The following is a 23,141-nucleotide window of genomic DNA, read 5'->3' on the forward strand; positions in this document are numbered from 1 at the left end:
TGGTGTCGACTCACGTACACCGTGTGTTCAAGCAGATGCCTCCTTGTCTTTCCCGAATTTTTCTTGCATTTTCCTCCCAAACGAATGGTTCTACAATGGTTCTCCCTGAATACCACCCCACACCCCTTACACTTACTTCAAAACTATAGATATAGCTCCATTTTCACCCTTACTCCTCTAGACTATCTCCTTTATCTTCTTTATACAGGCCATGCCATTCTTTTGTTCGATATTGATCGATAAAGATTAAATACCGCGTGGCGGATAGAATGAGATAGGTATGTAAGGGGTTTTGTATTATACGATCAAACGAATCTTACTATCTATTGTATTTATTTATTTTTTTCCCCTAGTTATATTCTATATATCTGAACGTTGAATATTTTTACATTAGTTATTTTGGATGAAAAACACCTCCGGTTAGAGTGTCATCTTATTGTAATAAAAAGGTTACTTGTTTTTTATTTAAATTCGTCTAACAGTGATGTTGAACAAAAAAAAATAAAAAAATAAGAAAGTATGGATAAAGTTTAACAAAGTTGTCAATAAATTAGAAAAAGTCCGTGAATATCATAAATCGTCGAAAATTATCTGTCGTTCGATTTAACGATAGTTCGATCCCTCCTCCCCCATATTTCGGCTATGAGAGACGTTTAGAAGAATCGTGGGGAAGTTTCTTTTCTTCTTTTTTTTTTTTTACGTCGAAGTAAAGTGCTGCGTTGGCTGTCAAGATTTCGTCCTAGCTATATACTGCAAGAACAAGCAAAAATTTGTCGAGGTACGTGAGTAGAATCGACAGAACGGTCCAAGTTATATCGTAATCAACTAAGCAGTTCACTCGAGCGATCCAGCTAGCTCGACTTTAGTCCCACTATCGGTGAGGCGTCACTGATTGGTTTACAGACTTGCCGCTCAAAGGTCTCTCTTTCTCTTTCTCTCTGACTCTCTCTTCTTCCAATTTTCGAGTTACCCTATCTTTCCCTGCATATATATATATATGTATACTTAGTTTCCGCCCCTTTCCTGTCCTATATCTGTTTAATTAATTCTCTCAACATTTCTACCTTTACTTTGAAGAACTTGACGCATCCGTCACGATTTCGAACTTCGTTACTCTGCTACGAATATCAGAGCTCACGCTCGAATAATCATCGTGGTGACATACGCAAAAGAACGCAAATATACACAGGGCCACCCTATCCCCCCTTCCTTTCTATTCTGCAATCGGTAATTACAGTTTCATTCATCGACTTTCAAATCCGAAATATTTCAATTTGTATTTAAGATTGGTTAAAAATAAGTCATCATCATCATCATTATTATTATTGTTATTTATTAATTTTCGAAGTAATATCGGAATTGTGAATTTGTCATTATAATGTTAGAATGTAATACTATAGTTGTTAATTTTATCAATTTTATTTATTTTTTCGTACTTTTAAAAATTAAATCCATTTAGGGATTAACACTGCTAACCTAGTGTATATATATATATATGTAAACTTTAGTTGATGTTCTCGAAAGAGGAAAAGGAAGAAGATACGCGTAAGTCCTATCATAGTGTTGGAGTTCCCAAATCCACTGGCACAGTATTTAAGGGCAACACGCGCTAGCTGCTTTTTCCTGTCCTTATTCCACTCGTTCTTCGAGGGTGGTCGAAGACAAAGCGGCCAGAAGGTGGGGTCGAATTTGTCGGCATGGACCGACAAAAAAGGAAGCTCATGCTGTTGGCACAGCATTAGCCGAGAGAATTCAGAATGGGTAGGAGAAGAGAATTATTGCGAGCACGTGCCCTTATACTCGGACACGTTAGATACCTGGATAGTCTCTACAATAATATAACTACCTTACATTTATTCCTTACAATTCGTACAAAATTTAAAACCAAAATTTTTAATTTCAAAAAAGTAATATCGAATAATATCATTGAAATGTAATCTTTCCTTTGTAGTAGTAGTTTATGTTACATATATCTTTACATATAAAAATTCAGTGTCACATTGTTGGTTTCCAATGAACTTCGAAACTACTGAACCAATCTTAATGAAATTTTATTTATTTTGTGTGATTTTTTTCAACTTAGAATATAAGATAGTTTTATCGCGATTATTTTTATTTTTCATTGCTAATTATTATTTGCCATTATTATTTGTTATAGACAAGAACACATTTTATAGTATCTTCTTCTTACTAACATGTTAATTATAGCAATGTATTTGTTCGTTAGATCTATTACTCAGGTGACACTCCTTTGTAATCTTTGATTTTGAAAGTAAGATAAGATAAAAAAAAAGAAATATAAAAGATAAAAAGAGAGAATTTAGAGAAAGAGCAAAGAGACAAAGAAAGGAGGGGGGAGGGGTCACGGTGAAAAATGTGAGTTATATGCAAAACAAATTGTGCACACAGCCTTCGCGCCGTTTCATTATCCCTCTGCCATCACGAGATCTCTCTCTCTTCTCTCTCTTTTTCTTTCTCTTTTTCTCTTTCTTTTACTGACAAACAGTAGAAAATTTAATTTCTAAAGTGAATCGTCTCACTTGCTCGCTCGCATGCCATCCGACGAACATTAATAGAAGGACCAGGAGGAATATGACGAAACCGCTGCCACCTGTGGTCGGTCCTTTAAAAATGATTAACCTGACGAAACTAGCGATTCCGGCGTGTTCACCCGATGGTGTTCGATGAAAAATGACTTTCTTAGGATCGTTTTCCGTTCGAAATGAAGGAGGACAAAGGAACCATTAACTTCTCTTCGAGTTATGGTACAAGACGAACCTAAAGGGTCCGGATACGGTTTTTCTTTTTAAATTTTCTCGAAATGCATTAGAAGTTTGGACCAATCCAAATGTAGTACTGATGCGAATATTGATATTTATTTATTATTATTTAAAAAAAAAGAAACATTTTATACGTACTATATATTATATTTTTAATCTCTAAATACGAATGGAATAAATCGTTGCAATTGAGACAAAAGGAGGATTTTATCAGAAATATGTCGAATTAAAATACCTCGACGGGTATAATATCCATCTATCGATATCGATATATTATTTATCAGACAAATCCGAACGTATTTTCCTACGAGGAAGAACGTATCGATCATTTGGATCGATGCTACCCATTGATATGCTATCGAAGATCCGGGTAACTGGTTTCGAACCAAGTGACACATCGTTCTGACAAGTGATTTGTCATGCTAACGACGTTCCATTAATATCCAGACGGAATTCACAGTTATAGACTAGCATGATATGAAGCGTGCGAATTCTTAAATTCCTTTTTTCGTAGATGAAAGAAAAGTTTATTATTGATAATTCATTAAAGTTTCAATTTTCATTAATTATATATTCCTCGATGCGAATTATATGCCGAAAAAGTGTTTAATCAAAGTCACTTAAGATCTGTAATACTTTAAATATTTTGTTTTGTTTTTCTTTCCCCCTTTTTCTAGGAAAGAATTTTTATCCACACGTTGTCTCGATAATAGTCGTTTACTTTTCCGTAGAATATGATTTAACGAATGGTCGACAGCCAATTAGCCATTAAAGTTTTGAGTTTATTGTTATTGTATAAAGGAGGAGAAAAGAAAATCGTTTGGATATACCTAACCTGACAATAGCTTTCGTTCGAAGTACGAAACACATCCGGATATTCGATCCGAACCCCATACCCTTCATCTTCGAGCATGGCTTAATGAAAAGCGTGATTGAAGTCTGGTAAGCAATAGAAAAAGAGAAGAAAATACAAAGAAAACAAGAAAGAAAAAAAGAGGGTGAGAGAGAGAGAGGGAGAAAAGCTCGATGGAACGCGAAATCGCGGTGTTGAGGGTGTTTCCGAACCAATCACCGAGCTTCATCAAAGGGCTGATAATTTTGTCTTCCCTTCCTTCTATAGGCGTTGCATCCGATGGGATTCATGAGGCAACTTTAATATCCCATTCTCTCTCTCTCTCTCTCTCTATCTTCCTATCTCACCCTATCCCAAAGTAGAAGTTATTCTTTTTTTCTGGTTTATTTTTTCTTTTTCTAACGACGATAGAGTTAGAGGAAATTCTCTCACACCTGGGGGAAACTCAAGAAAATAGTAATAGTAACTTTGAAACCGCGCTCGAGTTAAGTCTACCTAGGAGAAGAAACTTCTTGAGTTTATCGAAAGTATACGGCCGTTCCCTTTGGCGCTAAGGGTTGTATCAAAGTAAGGAAAAAAAAAAAAAAAAAAAAGAAGAGGGAGAAGAGCAAACATTTTTCTTCGCTCCTTCCTGAGCTAATAACCTCTGCATATTTGATGGAGGGTTCCATTCTATTTTGGAAAATCGTTTCTCCTTTCGACGATACGACGACAACTACGAATACAAAAATTGCACACCGGCTTTTCTTATCCGTGGAGGACACACGCACTCTCTCACTTCTCCAACGGAAAATCAAATTTCTTTAGCTAACACGATACAATTTTGATCCACTGCCGCAATCTGAAAGCTTTTATGTCTCCAAGCTGGATAAATCTTGTATCTCTTAATACCACCATCCTTCTTTTGTTCCTTATAATTCGTTTTTAGATCACTCTTTTTCTTTTTTACCTTTCTTTCTTCTTATTTCTCGCTTTTTTTCTAAAGCTTTTAGTTAAAGTTTTGAGAGTCGTAAATTAAATTGACCGATACTTTGTAGCTGGTTAAATTTCAACTTTTGTTTATTACTCCCACCATTCGGTACTGATCCCCCTAACCCCTCCCCTATTTTTTTTACAGCTTTGTTCTTTCTTATCCAAGAGAGGAGTTCCTACGAATGACGGATAATTTCTTTTTTCCCCATCGTAGAAAATTCGACCCTTTCGTTCGAAGAAAAAAAGAAGTAAGGAAGAAAGAAAGGAGGGAAGGAGGAGGCCTCCTCCGAGACTTCGAGTTAGTTTCCTTCGTCTTTCGTTTTATTAACCTTCGCTCGATTAGTCGATGTCCTAGTATTTTCGTGTGGCCTGCCGTCCTATCCCGGTCTTCCGGGAGTACCGTCTGACGATCTACGTCCTATTTACGTTGAGTAATCGCGGCTGAGCAACGACTTCGATTAGGCTAAGTGACAAGATGAGATTAAAGTTTCCTTTCCTTTTTTCTTAGTGAGTATTACTCGAAACGTTAAAACTTTCATGTTAATATTATTATCTTTTATAGACGAGTATATAATTTTTCATATACGTTATTTTTAACAGATACATGTAGTTATAGTATTTATTTATATTATAATATATTTTTTTGTTCAGGTACGATCGTGATTCTACCAAATGAAATAAAATCATTTAAGTTTGAAGCAAAAGTGCAACACCTGCTAGAGTCCATTTAGCTGGTTTATCCTTGGTTTTTAAATTGAAAGTCCATACATAAGTGGGACCGCGTGTACGAGTTTTATAAACCGGACACTCGTACATGTTTCTCAAATCTTGTTTGTCCTGCGTAATAGCTCGTACATTTATAACCGGCATCAGAGGGAACAATTCTTTAGGTTTGGAATCTATTATAATACCAGTCTGAACGTCCCACCTAGCCCCTTCCATAAAAATTCCATGAACGTAGGCGCCGTCTCTCGGTGCCGAAGTAAATTCCTCTTTGTTCTTCTTCGTCACGTCGCAGTGAAGGCACATTTTGTCTAACGGTAATTCCTGCCTCCTAGCCGTAGACTGCATGATCGCTGTCAATAACGATTGTGGATTGAAAAAGCCAGCTAGCCAGACCGAGGCTGGTAACTGAACAAAAAGAATCAAGAGATTGTTGTTAAATTGAATAACATTCAAAGGAAAAATAATAAGAGTTAGAATTTTCTCTTACAACAAAGTCGGTAGACCAACTTTCCAATTCTCTAAGCCTCAATAATAAGTCGACGAACCAACTTGTAAGACCCAACAAAGAGGGATACGCTCTCATCGCCCAAACGGGTGGAACTTGATCGAGAAACAAAGCGTTTTCCAAATCCTCCATGTCCGATGTGATCGTCAGTTCACCCTTCAATCCTAAATCCAGCTCACGTAGGGACCGTTTGATCTCACTCGTCAAATAATTCATCCTTTCGCACTCTTGAAAGGCTACGATCACGTAAGGAGTACGTTCCTCGACCTTACCCATTATCTCAGACATCTTGAACTCATCTGGTAATTTCTCTATTATTTCGTCCAACATTTGTTTAACCTATGTTAAAAGATCGTATGATTAAATTCAATTAATTAAATAAACGATTATCATAATCAAGATACCTTATCTTCTCTGGTTACTGTCTGTCCACCAGAACTACCTGCATCTCTCGGCTGCATTTCGAAAACGGTTTTAAATAAATTTTCTGCAGTCATTGTTAAAAAACCTATCTCAGCGTTTGGATGTAACCCATACAAATATGGAGATTCCGGAGGTATAACCTCGTCTATGTAAGTGTGATAACCAGCTAGATCTGTGTTGGGTGGTGCTGGGAAACCTTTAATAAAAATGTTAAATTCGTTATATCAAAAACAATAGATTTTGTGCAATAAGACATAATAAATCATACCTGGTGCTAATTGTAATTCTCCATTGACCAGATCTGGTTGCAAGAATTCTTCAAGGTAAGAAACGCAGAGTCTTCTATCCCAGTCGTCGGTTATGTGTCCACCATACATAATTTCACCGAAGAGATACCTTTTAGTATTAAATAATATCTTAATGACTTTTCGTCGAAGAAACTTTATTACGAAAATGTTATCTCGATAAATTACTAACCTTAGATCTTCCCATGGAACCTTAGGACTAGCTTCCAAGTAATTGTAGAGCACACTAACGCTAATGTTCAAGTCGCCGACGTTAAAAGGATAAATTTTGTTCCATCCTTGAGGACCAAACTTTCGTCGTTCAGCAACAACAGCATGAAAGTAACAAAGGGAGAACAAAATAGCTTTGAATTCAGCTTCCTTAGAACACATTTCTAAGGTCTCCTGAGTAAAATTATCTAAGGCTTTGTGTAGGTTAGCCTGCATACCAGTTGGCGGTTCGTTCGTGATTTTGATAGACGACTCTAGGATACCCTGAGGAATTATATGACCGGAAGGCGAGCTTGCCGGTTCGGCGCTCATAAAAACTCTGTAATCATCGTGGGACCCATCAGCGGCCGTTTCTAATTTTTTCTCTAATAAGGGTAACCATTTTTTCACGAGATGTATATTCTGTAATATAACCCAATGACCATTTTTAGCCGCTACGTCCATGGCCTGTTCGGCTACGGTCTCTTGACCTTGACCGAGAGAAACGTTATGGAAATTTTGATTGTCGCACGTGAACTGTAATCTTCGGCCAAGGTCTTCCACATCCTAAAATAGTACGACAAAAGATAAATAATAATTTGGGAAGACGGCAGCATACCGAGAAAGTTACTTTACCTTGAGAGGATTGACACCGGGTGAGAGGATAAAAAATATTGGTGTACTAGGACTAGCTTCTTCGAAAGATTTCGCAAACTCCACTGTTCTTCCTTCGGTGTATCTTGGACCGAGTTTCTCCTCGATAAAAGCTGTAATAGCGTAAGTCATTCGATCAGGCCGTAAAGCTCTCAGCATGCACAACCTTTGTATCGCTGTTTTATTTTTCCACTCTTGCGGAAATTTTTCACGTTCCGGGCATTCACACTCGACGAATTTTTTCCAACGCTTCGTCGAACCTTCTATGTCCCTATCCAAGTTACTGTAAAAGGAATTGCATTATTTAAAAATCAATTGTTCTATTTCCTTATCTAGTTGTTCTACATCATTTCTCACCGAAATTCTTCTCTCGTGGCAAGACTCCTAATTCCACCCCAACTGGTATTCGTGAGAAAATCAACGGGAGATGTGACATGAGGAGTTATGGGAAATCTCAAAAGAAAATCGAGTTCACCGGGAGTAACTTCGTCGCATGCCAAGAGAATTTGAAAGGCCATTTGACAAGTAAAGATCAATTTGTCGCATTCGAAGAGACCCCTCGTCGTGTACATAAAAACCGAATAGGTTATACATTCTATGAGATTTTGAACTCTACTATTAACGTTTGCCGCAGGCTCGGCTTTTGAAATAGCATTTTGAAATACTACGCTGAAGGCTTTTAACGAAAATTGGTAGATTGGATTTATAGTGTTCAAATCATTTAAAATGAAATACAGCAAGGAAGCACGGGCTGCGGCTGGTCGATAAAGTTCTCGTGCAGCATCGATTTCTCGACTAGTACCACGCGCTTCGGTTACCCTAGATTCGATTTCTGCAGCTGTTCTTTTCGTCGTTTCTAAATTTTCGACCAATGACGTGTCCTCGAGAACGTTGCTACCAGCTGACGACAATCTACGATAATAAATTGCCATTCTAAGAAAAAAATCAATCGATCAAAAATAATCTAAATTTGTTAAATATAATTATAAGAAACCTCGAAAGAAGAGAATCTTCCAAACTGTTCAATGTAATTTTAAAATCATTTTGCTGTCTCGTTAGTTCCGCTTTAAGTTCCTCCAAATCGGGTCTTTCAGCTTTTACGACCTCTGCCAGCAATTGATCTTCAAGGCCATCCCTCGTCACGGTGAAGTTGATCAATGTCGTTTGAGCTTGCATCTCAGGTTTATAATGAGGATTCGCCAATTTCGTATGAAGTATTAGCCGAAAGTTAGAATTATATTCTACTTCTTTGTCGCCTATTTTGATGGCCTTACCTTTTTTAATTAAATTGCGTCCTAGCAATGTATCCAAAACTGGATCAACGCTTTCACCGATGTTTTCGAGAAGTACCGTTGATCCAGCTGCCAAGGAATGCTCGATCACTTCGAGATAACCTCGTTGGCCTAATCTAATGACTCGTAACTCGTTGCCATATTTTTCTTTGATCCATTTAATACCTTGAAGCTACGATAATGACAAGTAGTATATTAATTATTACCCGTTAGTTCTATGGATAGTTAGTTATTGGGTTACCTGTGGATCTATCATTAGTGGCCAACGATCCGAACTAATTAGAATGGTAGCATTTTCTGTTGACATTCTGTCGTTTGGTAAACCCTCATTATTCCATTTGGCGATTTGCGTGTCATCTGTCAATAATGATAGAGGATCCAATCCTTCAGTAATTGGCACGGAAGGTTCAACGTTTCGTAAAAATGGTAACCACTGCTTATTCAATAAATCTTGACGGAATTGTTTTGTAAAACAACCAACGTATGATATAAATGCTGTTACTAGAAGAACATCTCCCGGTAAAGTGGATGCTTGCTGCATGAAACTATATTTGTCAATGTTTACAATTATTCATTTAATTTACTTCTTACATTATATGTTTAGTTGTTTGTTTTTTTTGTACCTTGCTACAGACTCAGCCCAACGAACGTTCTCAGATGCCAGTCCACCGACCAGTCTATTAGCAAGTGCGATCGTTGCGTTAGTCGCATCTGCTTCCTGTTGACACTTTAGTTTTTCAGCCGTCGCTTGTTCAAAGTCTGCGGTTAACTTGGCCAACTGTTCTTCCAAAGACTATTAAGAAACAAATAATAATGAGATTTTAGAATATTTATGAACACGTTGTCTAACACAATCAAAAGAGCACTTACAGCAACTTTTAGTTTAATGATCGCTGATTTTTCTTGCGCGGCAGCCAATTCGGCGTTCGCCTGAGCTAGTGCTTGCCTCTTTGGTTCAACATCGCAAAAAACTTCGTAAAATTTGATAATATTGATAACCCAAGCGCACAAACCTGCGGCAGCGGCAGATTTCGATCTTACGAATTCTGGTTCAAATTCCGAATCTTTCAGATACGGTTGTATCGCTTTTATAACTTCCGGATGGATATTTTCTTTGTCGTAATTAATTAAAGCATCCAAAAAAGTATCAACTTTTGCCATAACGATCTAGAAAAAAAATATTTAGTTAGTCACATTAAATGTTGAATTAATTTTATAATAAAATACCTTAGCTGCTTTCCAGCTTCTATCTTTAGGAACTTTTCCATTAGGTGCAAGTAAAACCATAACAGCTGCCGTCACGTTTGTCACGGCACCAGGTGGCGAACCAAATGACTTCAATTCGGTTAGATTCGCTTTATTTAATGTATTCAAAGCTTCTTGGGCTGCCAATAAAGCAGGTTCGGCTTTCATTAAATCCGCCTCGCAATCCTTTTGCTTCTTCGCCACTTCCTCGGCTATTACAGCTACTTTGCATTCTTCCTCGTCGGCTGTTAAATTTATTGACATTTTTTATGTGTCCCCCGTTTTAATGTGTTCGTTCAAATAATTACCTAACGCTTTCTCTTTTTGAACCTTTTCCGTTTCAACGCCCACAATGGTAATCAGAGCATCGGCAGCTTCGTTTTTCTGTTGCAATTCCACTTCTTGTTCTGCCAACTTTTCTTTCAAACCATCCACTTGAACTGCGGTAGATCTAAGTTTATCTAAACCATTTTCTAATCTTGTTACACGCGCACGAAGCTCGCTAGATTTGGTTTTCAACAATCTCGAATAGAGACTGATCTGTTCTAAAAAGGATTTAGGTGTCGTGTAATTGTAACGACGCTCGCTAGCTAAATACTGTCGACTTGCTGTGTTTACGCTTGTATGGGCATGAGCCATGAATTTTGCAACCGATTCCCTAAAAAAAACGAAGTTATTACAACTTTCTCATTCATAAATAAAAAGAAATACAAATGATTAACCTGTAACTTTCTGGAAGTTCATTAAGTTCTTGCAAAAATCTTTTGGACACTGACATCAAAGCTTCCTGAGGCCATTCGTGAAACCAATTAATAGCTGTACTATTAACTATAGCCGGAAACTTTCTTGACCTGACTCTAAGCGTTGATCCAACTGGTGAGAAACATAAAACTATTCTTAATTGACGTCTCACGCGATCAATAAAAAATTTCCAACAATTTTCACGAGTGTCCAGCATACCGGCTCCTTTGACTTCATTACGAACTCCTATAATGATTTAATCAAATCCAATATTCCGTTTATAAATAATATTAAGGAGAGCAATAATGTAACTTATAGATCAAAAATATACCTGCTATAATATTTTCTATCTCGTCTTCGGCGAAAAGATCGGGAACCTCGCCGGATGCTAGCATGTCGTTAATTAGAACAAGAAATTGTTCGTTAGGTACTTGAGCATCGGTCATGAGAAAGACAATACCAAGATTCTTTAATCCTGATTTTAGATATAGTGAAGCGAGTTCCAACTTAAGATCAACGATGCCGTAACCCTTCTTCAATTGAATCTGGAAAACTTCCAGCGAACTTATGAAGGCAGCCAAACGGGAAAGGCTCTGTTTGCCAGAACCACCGACGCCAACCAGCAATGCGCTTCCTCTTGGCGATTCCAATATCCTATTTATGCGGCAGACATTCATCATGGCGTCCTCAAATAACACTAAATTCATGGCAGCCACGAGATCGTTATAACTGACCATAGCCTCGGATAATAATCGATGTAATGTACTCCAATCTTTTATTGGCATATATTTAGGTTCACCGACTCCTCCTAGAAAATATTTTGTTCATTTAAAAATCATAATACTATTCGAATTATTTAATAGAAATGTACCTGCGAAATGACAATAAATATTTGGTTTTTCCAGTATCGAACCCTCGTCGACTTCTTCAACATTCTTTTTTAAGATATCCAATTGCAATTTGGTAAAAGTTTCAATATCCTTTTCTTCGATCAATTTGTCTCCGTAAACTCGGTGAGTCTCGTGCATCCAAAGTCTTATTAAATCGATCGGCGATTGCAAGCACTCGTTGCCGCTGAACAACAAGCCTTGGAAGCAGTTGGAAAGATCTCGGAGATTGAAAATATAATGAAACTTGACGGCTGTCGGTAGGAACATCTGTGCGCAACGATGATGCAGTTGAATCGAGGCTTGAACGATATTGGGACAGAGTTCGGTGACGCATAGTGGAAATCTGAAAATAATAATGGGTAAACACAATTTACAAAACGTTTACATAAAAATTTAATATTAAAAATATTTTTTCATCAATCACCTATGTTCAACGTTAGCAAGATGTTGCGACAATATTGAGGAATAGATTGTTGTCAAAGATTCGGTGTTAGGAAAACTAACGGCAAACACAACAAAGTGTCTTTGCAATCTCGGATTAATCGTAAAAGATCCTGCCGTGGGATTCATACAACTCACGTATTGACAATTATGTATATCTTTCAGTGTTAGTTTCGTTCTGTCATACCAATGACCATAATCCAAATGTTGACGAATCAAAGTGTGAGGTTGAACTGTACCGTAACTATCGACCTCCGGCATATTCATGTCATCGATGAAATATACCAAATTTTTATTTCCCGGTGGTCCATAATTTCTACCAGCTTTCTTCTCCAATGATTTTTCCAAAATCTTTTGCAACATTTCCGAGGTCGTGTAAAAATTAAACGGTACGTTAGCAATGGCATAATTTTCCGACAATTGTAAAAGCTTTTCGTTAATCAAAATGGTTTTTCCAGAACCTGCTGAACCAACTAACATCACGGGATGTTTTTCGGGCATCAATAAATCCAAAAAATATTTTATTCTAATACATTCAGAAGTGTAAACCAAAACGGCTTGTAAAGGCATTTCTGGGTCAAGCTCGAACTTTGGAAGACGTTCAGTCCATGGAACAAAATCTTTTGTCTCCGAATCAATGTAGTAATCGAAAACAGTGCCTTCCGATGGAAATTTAATTTGATCGAACTCGTTAGCCCACCATTTGGTAAACTCTATACGATAATCTATAGTCTGATCTTGAAACATGGCTGAACCAAATGCCCAAACGGCCGCGAAAACAAAATAAAGTTCGTAATGGTCTTTATAAAAATCATTTGCCGTTAATTCTGGCTTCAAAAGACAATTCAATAAATAGCATAACATTTCTACGTGTGCCATATCGGCTATTGGCGTAATCTTTTTAAATCTGTTTCTTAAAGTTTCCAAACACGTTGGAATGTATTTGTCAAATAGCATCACCAAACAGGATTTTTCAACAGGATTGCTCCTTTTCTCGACCCAACTAGTGACATATGGATTCCATCCTAAATCTTGCGGATTAATATACAAAATTCCAGCTCGTGATACAGTAGCAGGTGTAGCCGTTTTAAGATTAGAAATCTCAAACAACAATCTCATAGCTGGGGTCAAAGCTATTCTCTCGTTGCTTGCCAACGTAAGTACTTTGTTATCATCCATGACAGTGTTTAAAGATTCAATCCACATTGGATCGATATCACCGTCCAACAGAATCCACTTAGGATTATCTCCACCCAAATTAGCTTGTTCTCGCATGATCACAGAAAATAGACCATCTTTCCATTCGCGCGTAGCTGGATTGATAATACCAAATAATTCGTCATTGGTTACAGCTTTTGGATTCAAATCGTTGTAAATTGGTTTCCTCTTAATGTTCTGATACGTTCTAAACAATGTCTTCCATACTTGAGTTTTCCCAGATCCAGCAGAACCTACTATGAATACGGAATGTCTTACTTCGAGTAATTCCTCCAATTGTACAACTTTAAGAATGAAACCATCTTCCGGTTGCAATGAAAGATCTGTAGCTGCTTGTTTAACCATCTTCTCAAATTCTACGTCTCGTTTTCTGGGTACATCCAAGGCAGGAAAAAGATCCGCGATCAATCCCATGAAAACAGGTAGATCATCCGAGACTACTTTAGGAATATTAAAATCTCTCAGCGCTCTCATAAGAACTTCTTCTTCGGGTCTGCCAGGATCACCTCTTTTCAAACTTCCTGCGACTACGAGAACGGATTTAATAGCCCTTAGTCCCCAATCGTAATGATCTTGTTTCGATAATAATTCTTTGCACAACGTATAAAGCGTGATAAATTTTCTTGCTAATACTCTCGCTTCCTGAAATCCCTCAGCTACCAACATAATCTCGCAAATCAATTCGAAATCAGGTACTACCATAGCGCAAGGTCGAAATAGGGCTTTCAAATTTTCCGGTAACTCCGTACGACCAGCGTAACCAGGATTCATGGTTATGAATATTCCCACGGTCGGTTCCAATCCAATAATCTCACCCATGAAATTGAATTTTTTCTTTTTATCCCTGATGGCGTCTTGAATCGATTTAACTTGGACGGCGACTACTGACAATACCTCTACTGTGATTCGATTGAACTCGTCGAAACATCCCCAGGCACCCGTTTGTGCCAAACCCTTGTATATGTTTCCACAGGATTTGTAATCCATTTGTTCGGAACAATTGAAAACGTAGACCATAATTCCAAGAGCTCTACCGAGATCCTTAGTTGTCTCTGTTTTACCTGTTCCAGCTGGCCCTGCTGGTCCACCACCCATGATCAAATGTAACGATTGCGTTAAAGTTATATAACATCTATCTGTCAGTGGTGTGATGACCAGCCTAAAAATAATCGATCAAAATCAAAATAATCACGTAGAAAAATCTAATTTAGTTCAAAACTTAATCTTACCTATCTTATATCTTACCTAGGAGTATTTCCCAAATATTCATGAGAATACTTAAATTGCGCGTCGCAAATATTGGCAAAGCAATCCTTTTCCTTCTCATCCCAACGATGACGTAATTGACTTTGCCATTGAAAGGCTTGAGCCGTTTCTATCTTTGACTGAACCAACTTAGTTACGACATCCCTAGAGTGTACGTCTATCGTACAAATCGTCATTACCTTTTGTCTCTCTTGTTTGGTAAGTTCGCCGATTAATAACGTTATCAGTGTACTTAATTGAGATATTTGTTTCTTCAAGTAATCTTTTATTGCACTATCATAGCCTTCCTCCAATCTAGCGAAAGCTAAATTAACTTCAGTTGTCCACCAAATTTGCGTACCACATAGAGAAACTTGAGCTGGATAATCGAAAAGCCATTGCTCTCGTGGTTTTTCCTCGTAAGCTATAACTGCTTCACTGAAATAATGCCGAATAGAAATTCTCATGGAACGTTGAAGTCGATTCAACCAAACCTCGACCGGTCCATCGCAAATCATTTCGCAATTACAAAATTCCACGTATTCTCCATCTTTAGCGAACATTCCTAGGAATGGAATTAACAGCTACGTTAATTAACCTTTTAACTATAGAGTTTAAATTTATTTTACATTTAATTAATAATGGTATTCTCTAGTTAATGTTCACCTGATACTCGCTTAATCGTTTCCTCGTTCGAATCGTCGAATTTTAATCGAGCCATCGAATCGAACAATTTCGTTAAATGTTTCGCTACTATTTCCGGTTGATTTCCATTAGACAAAATGTCTAATAAATCGCTCGACGATACGAAGTAAAATCGAGGAAATGCCAAACGTTTAGTTTCCAAATATTCGGCTAATGCTTTCTCGCACAGTACAAGTTCTTTTTGAAGTATATCCAATGCAGCTACCAAACCTTCTTTATTCGTTGCTTCAATAACGTTAGGTGTCTTTGCCATTTCCGTAGTCATCTCTTTAAATTCCTTGTCTATTTTATTAAATCTTTCAGCGTCGACGGGTAATTGACGACGAATATCTTCTGATGACATGAAAATACTTTCCAAATGCATCCAAGTTCGTTGTACTTCAAACCAAACCGTGGTAACTTGATCGGCAACGCTTAACTTTTTTTGCCAAGCAGAAACCTCTTCCAAGAAGTGTGCTATGAACTTGGACGTGATTAAATTTTGCAATTGAACCTGTAATCAATTTTATCGTGGAAAATCGATCGAATCAATTCGAACTTATATATTTTTCTAGATAAAAGTTCTTGCCCATACACAGCTTGGGTACCTGATTTTCTTCCAAAGTTTCGATTAATTCTTCACTCGCTCTGATCAAAGTTGCACCCGTTCTAACGTGAATCTCTTTCTCGAATTCCATTTTCGACCAAGTCACGTTCAATTCTTTCATATATCTCTCCATCGACATTTCTTTCACCGCTTTATCAACAATATTCTTCACTTCTTCTTCACACTCGTGAAGATTCAATTCGAGCAAATCGGCCAACTTTGTCAATTCGTCCATTACAAAACGCACCTACACAATGGAATCTTGTCTAACGTATTGTTCATTATATTCAAAATATATTCTATTTTTAATATTTTAAATTTAGGAATGAAAGGATCTAAGGCTGATCAAGTGCATATTCGGTTTCATGAACGATGTATTGTACAATGAATTTATTCAATTAAATGTACAATATGATATTTTACAATGATCGTTAAGATTATGATATTAAATTAATATTGAGAGATGCACCTCATTATTATAGAAATACATATTTTATCCAAAATGAATTGAAACCTTAAAAATAATTAAATAATTTAATTTAAATAAATGACACAATGCTTTTCTGATGTTATGATGTTAAAGCAGGAATCGAAAAAAAGAAAAAGGTTTTGATACAATAATTTAAAAAAATATATTATGCGGTGCACTTTATATACAGTGAACTTACGGTCATCTCTGGAGTCATGTAGCCCAATTTCTGCAACATCGACAGCGTATATATACAGCAGTGCAACTATTTCTAATATACATTTAAATGCAACATTTGCGATTTAAAAGTAGCCGTAAATATTAGTATCAAAAAAAAATATATCATAAATTTCATAAAACAATTTCTTAATCATACTTATCGCAATAATGAAAAATTTAATCTAATACGTAACAGTGATACCTTCGTACTGTTCATCAATTGACGCCAATGTCTTTCCCGAATCGCTGGATTTTGAAGTTCACCGACTGCTCGTAACGATGTCAACATATTTTTAACAGTAGCTTCAAGCGATATGTAAATATCCCATTGACGCATCTCTTTATCTAAAGCTAATCAAGTAAAAAAATAATAATTAATTTCAATTTAATTTTTAATTAAAAAAATACAATACACAAATAGGACCGTTTTATATATGAACAGACCAAATGACGATTAGTTCATTTATCATTGAGATTGCAAAAAACAACTTTAATAAATTGAGTTAAATTTAATAATTGAGAGTTAAAGTCTTTTTAATAAATTGTAAATTTTTATGATATTAATCATTTACAAAGTAATACACGTGTCCTTTTACAATAGATGACAGCGAGAATTCAATTTTATTAAAATTGATGCATGATTCCGTTTATACATAACTCACAGTCCAATTCTAAGTATTCATTGAAAATTACTAACTTCGTATTTCTTTGGCAAACTTTTTACACTCTATATCCATATTTTCAACATCGATTTTTCTCCAAGGTGTAGTCTTCCATCCGTCTATACTGCTCACTACGATGTTCACGTAATCCCACAATTGTTTAAGCATCTTTAATTCCTTTCTACATTGCTTCAATTGCTTGAATTCTGGTACAATAACTTCAAACAATGAAGCCGATTCCTGTATATCTCTCATTTGACATTCCAACATGTGAATTTCTTGATGAGCTTCATCCAATAATTCGTAAGGTTGTTTACAGTCAAATTTAAAGAAATCATTACGCCTAAATGCTTCCCGATAAAGCATGATCGTTGTATCAAATGCAGAAATTCTACTACGAATTCTGGAAACCTCACCTAAGATGTGATATTTCGTTTGAATGATTTTTCTAATACAAGACATAAAGACTTTAAAAGAGAGAGAGAGAGAGAGAGAGAGAGAGAGAGAGAGAGGGAAAGTTAACAAAAGTTTGACTAACCCGCTTGTAAGGGAGCAACCTGTTGTTTCACCATGAGGGCCAATTTTTTCGTATTGGCCCATTGTTCTGGAAGTTCTTTAAGTAATACGTTCACTTCTTCGGGAATATCTTGATCGTAAAACTTGAGTAATTCAACGGTCTCTTCCAAGGGTTTGAACATCTCGTCTGTGGTAGGTTGTCTCTCTTTAACTTGCATCAAATACCCCATAATGCTAACGAGTCCCAGATAATCTCCCGGTTGTACTTGTTGCAACAAACCTTCGTCCGCTCGTCTAAATCGATATTTGAGTACTTTCAATCGGGGGCTAATATTTTAATAATAAACGGGGGAAACGTGTCTTAGTTTTTTTTTTATTACCTTATGAAAGCTCCAAGATCCGATAAACTGCTAGTAACATGATTAACCATATGTGCTTTAAACATATTCGACCATTTACAAACAGTATTCAGGACCGATTGTCTGAAGGGTCGAATGTCTACTCTGAACCAACCGCAAAACACTCTCGAAAGATCTATCTCCTCGATCTCAAAATAAAGACCCTCGTAGAGATCGATTTGTTCGCGAAATTGCTCCTTCTTCGGCGCGGACCGCACTGGACCCTTGGGATCCTGTGCCGTTACCATCTCCATTTCCTCCATCGTTAACTGTCGACTGTATTCGAGAAATTGTTGCATTACCACATCCCTATCTTCAAGCCAAAGAAATGCGTATCCTAATTTCAAATGATTAACGAATAACAGATTTAATTAAACAGAATTTAATGATTGAGTTAATTAGTTCATTAACAATATGTTATATCTAAGTATATACCTTCGAAATTGCCACAAAAATCTATAGCCTCGTCTATCGCGTTAGCTAAACTTTCTAATATTTCATTTTTCATTCCCTTGATATCAGGATCGTTTTCCAATTCTTCGATATAGTCGATATAATCAGATCTCAATCGTGGAATAAGCCCAGCCATACCAATGGTATCGTTCAATAATCCAGTAATAAGTTGTTCGAGACCATCGGGATCGTCAGGTTCCAATGATGGTGCATAATAAAGATCGGGTTCTCTCAATTCTAATTTGGCTTCTAATAGTGGCTCGTTTTGAACACTCGAATCCATGTTGTCTGCCAGATAACCAAGCGTACACCCAACAGCTTTACGAAGTGATTCAATTACTATATCGTCCACGTATTTAACATACTCTTTCCAAACTTCTTTCTTATCATCATCAGAATCATCATTGATTTGAAATAATTGTTTATTTTCTTCCAATAACGAGTGTATTTGTTCGGCAATTTTTTTCACGTCAGCGTAACGTTTCGAAACTCTTTCTTGTCGTTCGTCCAAACAAAGCAATGCATCCTTACGACAATCCTTTCTTCCGAACAGTGGCATCTTCGTCCAAGGCTCCAAAATCAATTTAATCTTGTTCACGTTCGTTTGAGCAGCTCTAACGCGTTTCCAAAGCCCGTTTACGAGCTCTTCCAATTTGACAATGTATTCCAAAAGTCCTTCTGATCGCCAACAGAGTTCGGACTCGCCTCGGTTTATCATCGAATCGATTTCCGCTAGCTCGGATTTGATCAAATCGAGTTCAACGTTTTTCGTTGATTTTCGAATGTCGTTGTAAGAATCGATAGTAGCGTTAAGTAACATATGAAATTTTCTAAATGTTTCTGCTTTCTCCGACACCTGATTAATTATTTATTTTCTTTTTGTTATACATTTTTATTACAATTTATATATAAATCTATAAAAATTATTGATAAAGATGAAAAGTAAAGTAATAACCTCTAAAGCTTCTTGAGGAATATCAGAACGAGACATGCGTTTTAAGTACTTGACTTCTTTCAAAATGGCTAATAGGTCAGGATCGAAATTTAATTGCAAAATAGATTGTCGATCCTTGATCATTAAATTACAATTCAAACCGGTATCAACAGTTCTTGGAACAGCTTCCACCCATTCAACGAAAAGATTTTCTTCTTTTTTCGTAATAATATTAACGAGTCTTTCATAACGTTCGATTATGGCAATACCCTCTTCGGTATTAACGATGCTAAAAAAATATGAATATTATTATTATTAGTTTTCAATTTAACGATAAAAGAATACTTTTTTTACATACGGATTTGGCATGGCTTTGAAATTTTGAATTGGTCGTTCGATTCGTTTTCTGAGCATATTGGTAAAAGTTAAAGAAGCTGTCAGAGGTGGAAGATCAGCCAGAGCACCTTTTGTCCCACGATTGAACAAAGCTTCAACAACGGTCAACTCGATGTTAAGCAGCTCCAGAATCCTTGAATAACGATCGTTAAATTGCTTACGTATCATTGGCCTATCCAACACCGATCCTGCGATATTGATTAACTGAAATTATTTTCAATCAATATATTAATTAATAAATAATTTATTTATCTAATTATTGTGCAATGAAATATTAATATACCTTGAATACACTTTCGAGATTACCGCAATCGTCGAATGCTTGACATAATATTACGGCCAATTTACTATCCAAATCAGTAATAGATAAATTAAATTTGACGCAATCTAATGTAAATGTTTCATCGTCTGGATCGAGTACGTCATTTGTTTGTACCGTTAAAGAAACAAAAAGGTGTTGGAATTCTTTGAAAATATCTATGATCCTTACGCTGAGCGATCGACCGAGAATACCACCGATTTCTATCTTCTCTAGCTTGGCAAATTCTAATACGGTATTGAATAACCACTCGATATCCGCCAAACGTTTGAGGAACGCGTCGAGACGCATAAAAACTACCCCGGAATTGAAAGACCACGGTGGTGAGTCAGGTTTCATACCAGGCATGTTCCTTCTTGCCTCGAACTGACGTTTGAATTCTTCCAGAATGTCTGAGATAGCAAGATTTATGTTATAATATATCGACTTTTATATATCATGTTCATATATTCTCATACCTCGTGATATCTGAACGCGTTGAAGTGCTTCGTCCACGTCGCTCTGAAATATCGACGTAGGGTCGAGAAATCTTTGTGCAACTTGTATCAACAGATTGCATATTTGTCGTAACATGATTATCAATTTGGACGAACTCTGATAATATTTCGAATTAGCCCATGCCAATCCTAACGAATGAATCAAAATTCCCATCAAAGGTTTAGTCTCGGAAAATTCTGTTTCTTCAACCGCTTTAAACCACTTATTCAATGGCATCAAATACAAGGATATATCTTTTGCCTCTTCTAAAGATGCCACAACATTTTCCGATAACGTTCGAAAACACGGAAAATATGCGCTCTCGGTTTTCTCTAAAATCGTAGCCATTTTCTTTACCCTATCTTCCTGTAGCTGATCGTAGATATATCTAGAAAAAAATGAAACATAAAAATAATATAAAGAATATGATATTTACCTTGATAATATCACATATTATTGCTTTTATTTCTGTCATCATTTTTTTGTTATTGTCATTTAATATATTTTGCAATATATCACCTTAAATTCGCCAGTCTGACGGACCAATAATCAAGTTCAACGTTCGGAGTTGGTTGTTGACCGTTGTCAAAAGCGGCGCTCGATTCTTGAGTGACAACGTCATTCACCAAATAAGCCCACTTTATCACGACACCCTCGATGGCGCTCTTCAGATACAAATCGACCGCTTGCGGTCCTACCGTCGAGACCAATCTCTCAACCTCCGTCACCTTTTCCAAGCCGGCTGGCATCGGTAGAACTGTCCTGCCATTAACTTGACCTTTCACCTGATCGTCTCGAGGAAAACGTCCTTTTAATCGTCCTTGATATTCGACCAATTAATCTTTTTCTTAAAATTACAATTCCCTTCCCTTTCCCTAAACAAATAAAAGAAAAAGAAATCTCACCTGATACAAAGTACCTCTGAGCGAGTGCACGTGTTTCGAGATATCCTGGATCGTAACATCCGGTAGATCCTTATGATTGTTGGGATTACTCAGAAGTGGTGCGAAAACGTTATCAATCAATGTTGCCAATTGATCGACCACGCGATGAGAGAGATCACCGATTATTAACAACGACGAATAATCACCTTTTTCTTTTGGTAATGGCGCTTTTATTGTTTTCACGATATAAAGACCTAACGAAAATTCATGAAATCGTTTAATTTAGTGTATTTTCTTGACTTTACCTACTCTTACCTTTCATTCTCTGACATGGTATAGGAAAAGATGTTGATGCTACCAATTGAACGTTCGGTGTCAATACAACGAATAGTGTCATCGGTAATGGATTGTTCAAAAAATCTAATACAGCGTTTCTGTATTCTTCGGTCAATAATAATTTTCCCCATTTTTCTGGTTTCAATTTAAGTGACTTTTGTATAAATCCTCCAATATATTCTAGACGAAAATCCGTTGGTGCGTCTGGTGCAGTCATGTCTTCTGTTAAAACGAACAGAAAGAAAGAGAGAGACAGACCTCTATTAATAATTAATGTTCTTAACTAGTTAGGATCAAATATGTCTAAGTTCTATTAATATTACTTTAAAGCTTGGCAAGCAGGTCAGAAGACCAGGTACGGACTGAGCCTGGTACCGTTGCCACTACCATTGGCAATGATCGTGTCTCTGGAGAAGGGTCGCTTGCTTATTGGCGAACCTATTGTCACGGAACGCACGATATGTCCTGAAACGCGGCTGACGTAGCACGCGATCCGTCTTTTATCCATTACTTATTTCTATTATTGCTATTTGTAAAGAAACCATTCCAGTTGATACAGAACCTTCAGATAAAGAGCAACATCTTCAGCAAATTTTCATCAACATTCTGATCAATGAATTTTAAAGAAATTTGGGGAATTTAAAAGTTGTGTGAGTATGTCTTACATTATTTCTTAATTAATTATTTCAAATGTCACAGGCGCGAAGATAGGGATAATATTTTTTTATAGTATTAATTTTTTTTTTTAATTTTTATACAAAAGAATAAGAGCGTAAATAAGCGTCGTAAAAATAATTTTAAATAAATTCTTGAAATCTGTTTCTTTATTCAATCTAATCTATTAAACGACAGACTGTAAGAAAAAAAAACTTGGTCGAGCCTAAATATCGACTGGCCTACATAAATTCCCAGAAACATTTTAACTTTAAGAGATAGGTCAATTCTTTTCGTGTTCTATTATACGGCAATAAAATTGCAATTTATTGAAACGAAATTACTATTTGATATATTTCTTGATATAATTATTTCTCTTTTTTTTTCAAGCATAGATACATTTATTCTTTAATATGGTAAATTTGTAATGTATAAAATAATCCATTAAGTTTGTTCGTACAATTTTTCTTCCTTTCTTTTTAAAAATATAAAGTAATCAGAAGAATGCGCTCAATTCTTTTCATGCAAAATTTTATTCAAATATTAAAACAATCCCGTTATTTTGTATAAAGAAAAATACACCATTTTGCCAAATCTTCCTTGCACAAATTGAACTCGATAATTGAGAGATAACTGTTTGGATAAAGATTGAAA

At 36.4% G+C, this 23,141-nt stretch overlaps 1 protein-coding gene across 1 annotated transcript; it reads right to left on the bottom strand.

Moving 5' to 3' along the window:
- Positions 1 to 5,215: 5,215 nt before the first annotated feature.
- On the bottom strand, positions 5,216 to 22,058 carry Dhc93AB (Dynein heavy chain at 93AB). Its single transcript, XM_015319429.2, has 32 exons — positions 21,813 to 22,058; positions 21,519 to 21,751; positions 21,133 to 21,398; positions 20,595 to 21,001; positions 20,101 to 20,528; positions 19,780 to 20,021; positions 19,443 to 19,710; positions 18,470 to 19,343; positions 18,017 to 18,371; positions 17,659 to 17,930; positions 17,156 to 17,536; positions 16,661 to 16,809; positions 15,772 to 16,017; positions 15,146 to 15,677; positions 14,480 to 15,044; positions 12,000 to 14,393; positions 11,557 to 11,918; positions 11,017 to 11,493; positions 10,667 to 10,931; positions 10,253 to 10,602; positions 9,927 to 10,189; positions 9,570 to 9,866; positions 9,323 to 9,492; positions 8,941 to 9,244; positions 8,402 to 8,871; positions 7,765 to 8,319; positions 7,390 to 7,690; positions 6,737 to 7,320; positions 6,528 to 6,655; positions 6,241 to 6,455; positions 5,819 to 6,175; positions 5,216 to 5,736 (listed from the first exon to the last, which is right to left on the bottom strand). Exons 1-32 carry the CDS (start codon positions 22,048 to 22,050, stop codon positions 5,293 to 5,295), a joined length of 13,392 nt encoding a protein of 4,463 aa, XP_015174915.2. The 5' UTR covers positions 22,051 to 22,058; the 3' UTR covers positions 5,216 to 5,292.
- Positions 22,059 to 23,141: the final 1,083 nt, after the last annotated feature.

The sequence above is a fragment of the Polistes dominula genome, unplaced genomic scaffold (genome assembly GCF_049000335.1).
Source record: "Polistes dominula isolate Pdom_NZ unplaced genomic scaffold, Pdom_raw_medaka contig_24, whole genome shotgun sequence".
NCBI classification, from domain to species: domain Eukaryota; kingdom Metazoa; phylum Arthropoda; class Insecta; order Hymenoptera; family Vespidae; genus Polistes; species Polistes dominula.

Bases quoted from the DNA above. Each gene is read 5' to 3' on its own strand.
- Dhc93AB (XM_015319429.2), bottom strand. From the start codon at position 22,050: ATGACTGCACCAGACGCACCAACGGATTTTCGTCTAGAATATATTGGA. The intron at 15,045-15,145 runs GTGAACATTAAC...TTCCATTCCTAG, and splicing joins AACGATTAAGCGAGTATCAG to GAATGTTCGCTAAAGATGGA. The intron at 9,867-9,926 runs GTATTTTATTAT...TTTTTTTTCTAG, and splicing joins GAAGCTGGAAAGCAGCTAAG to ATCGTTATGGCAAAAGTTGA.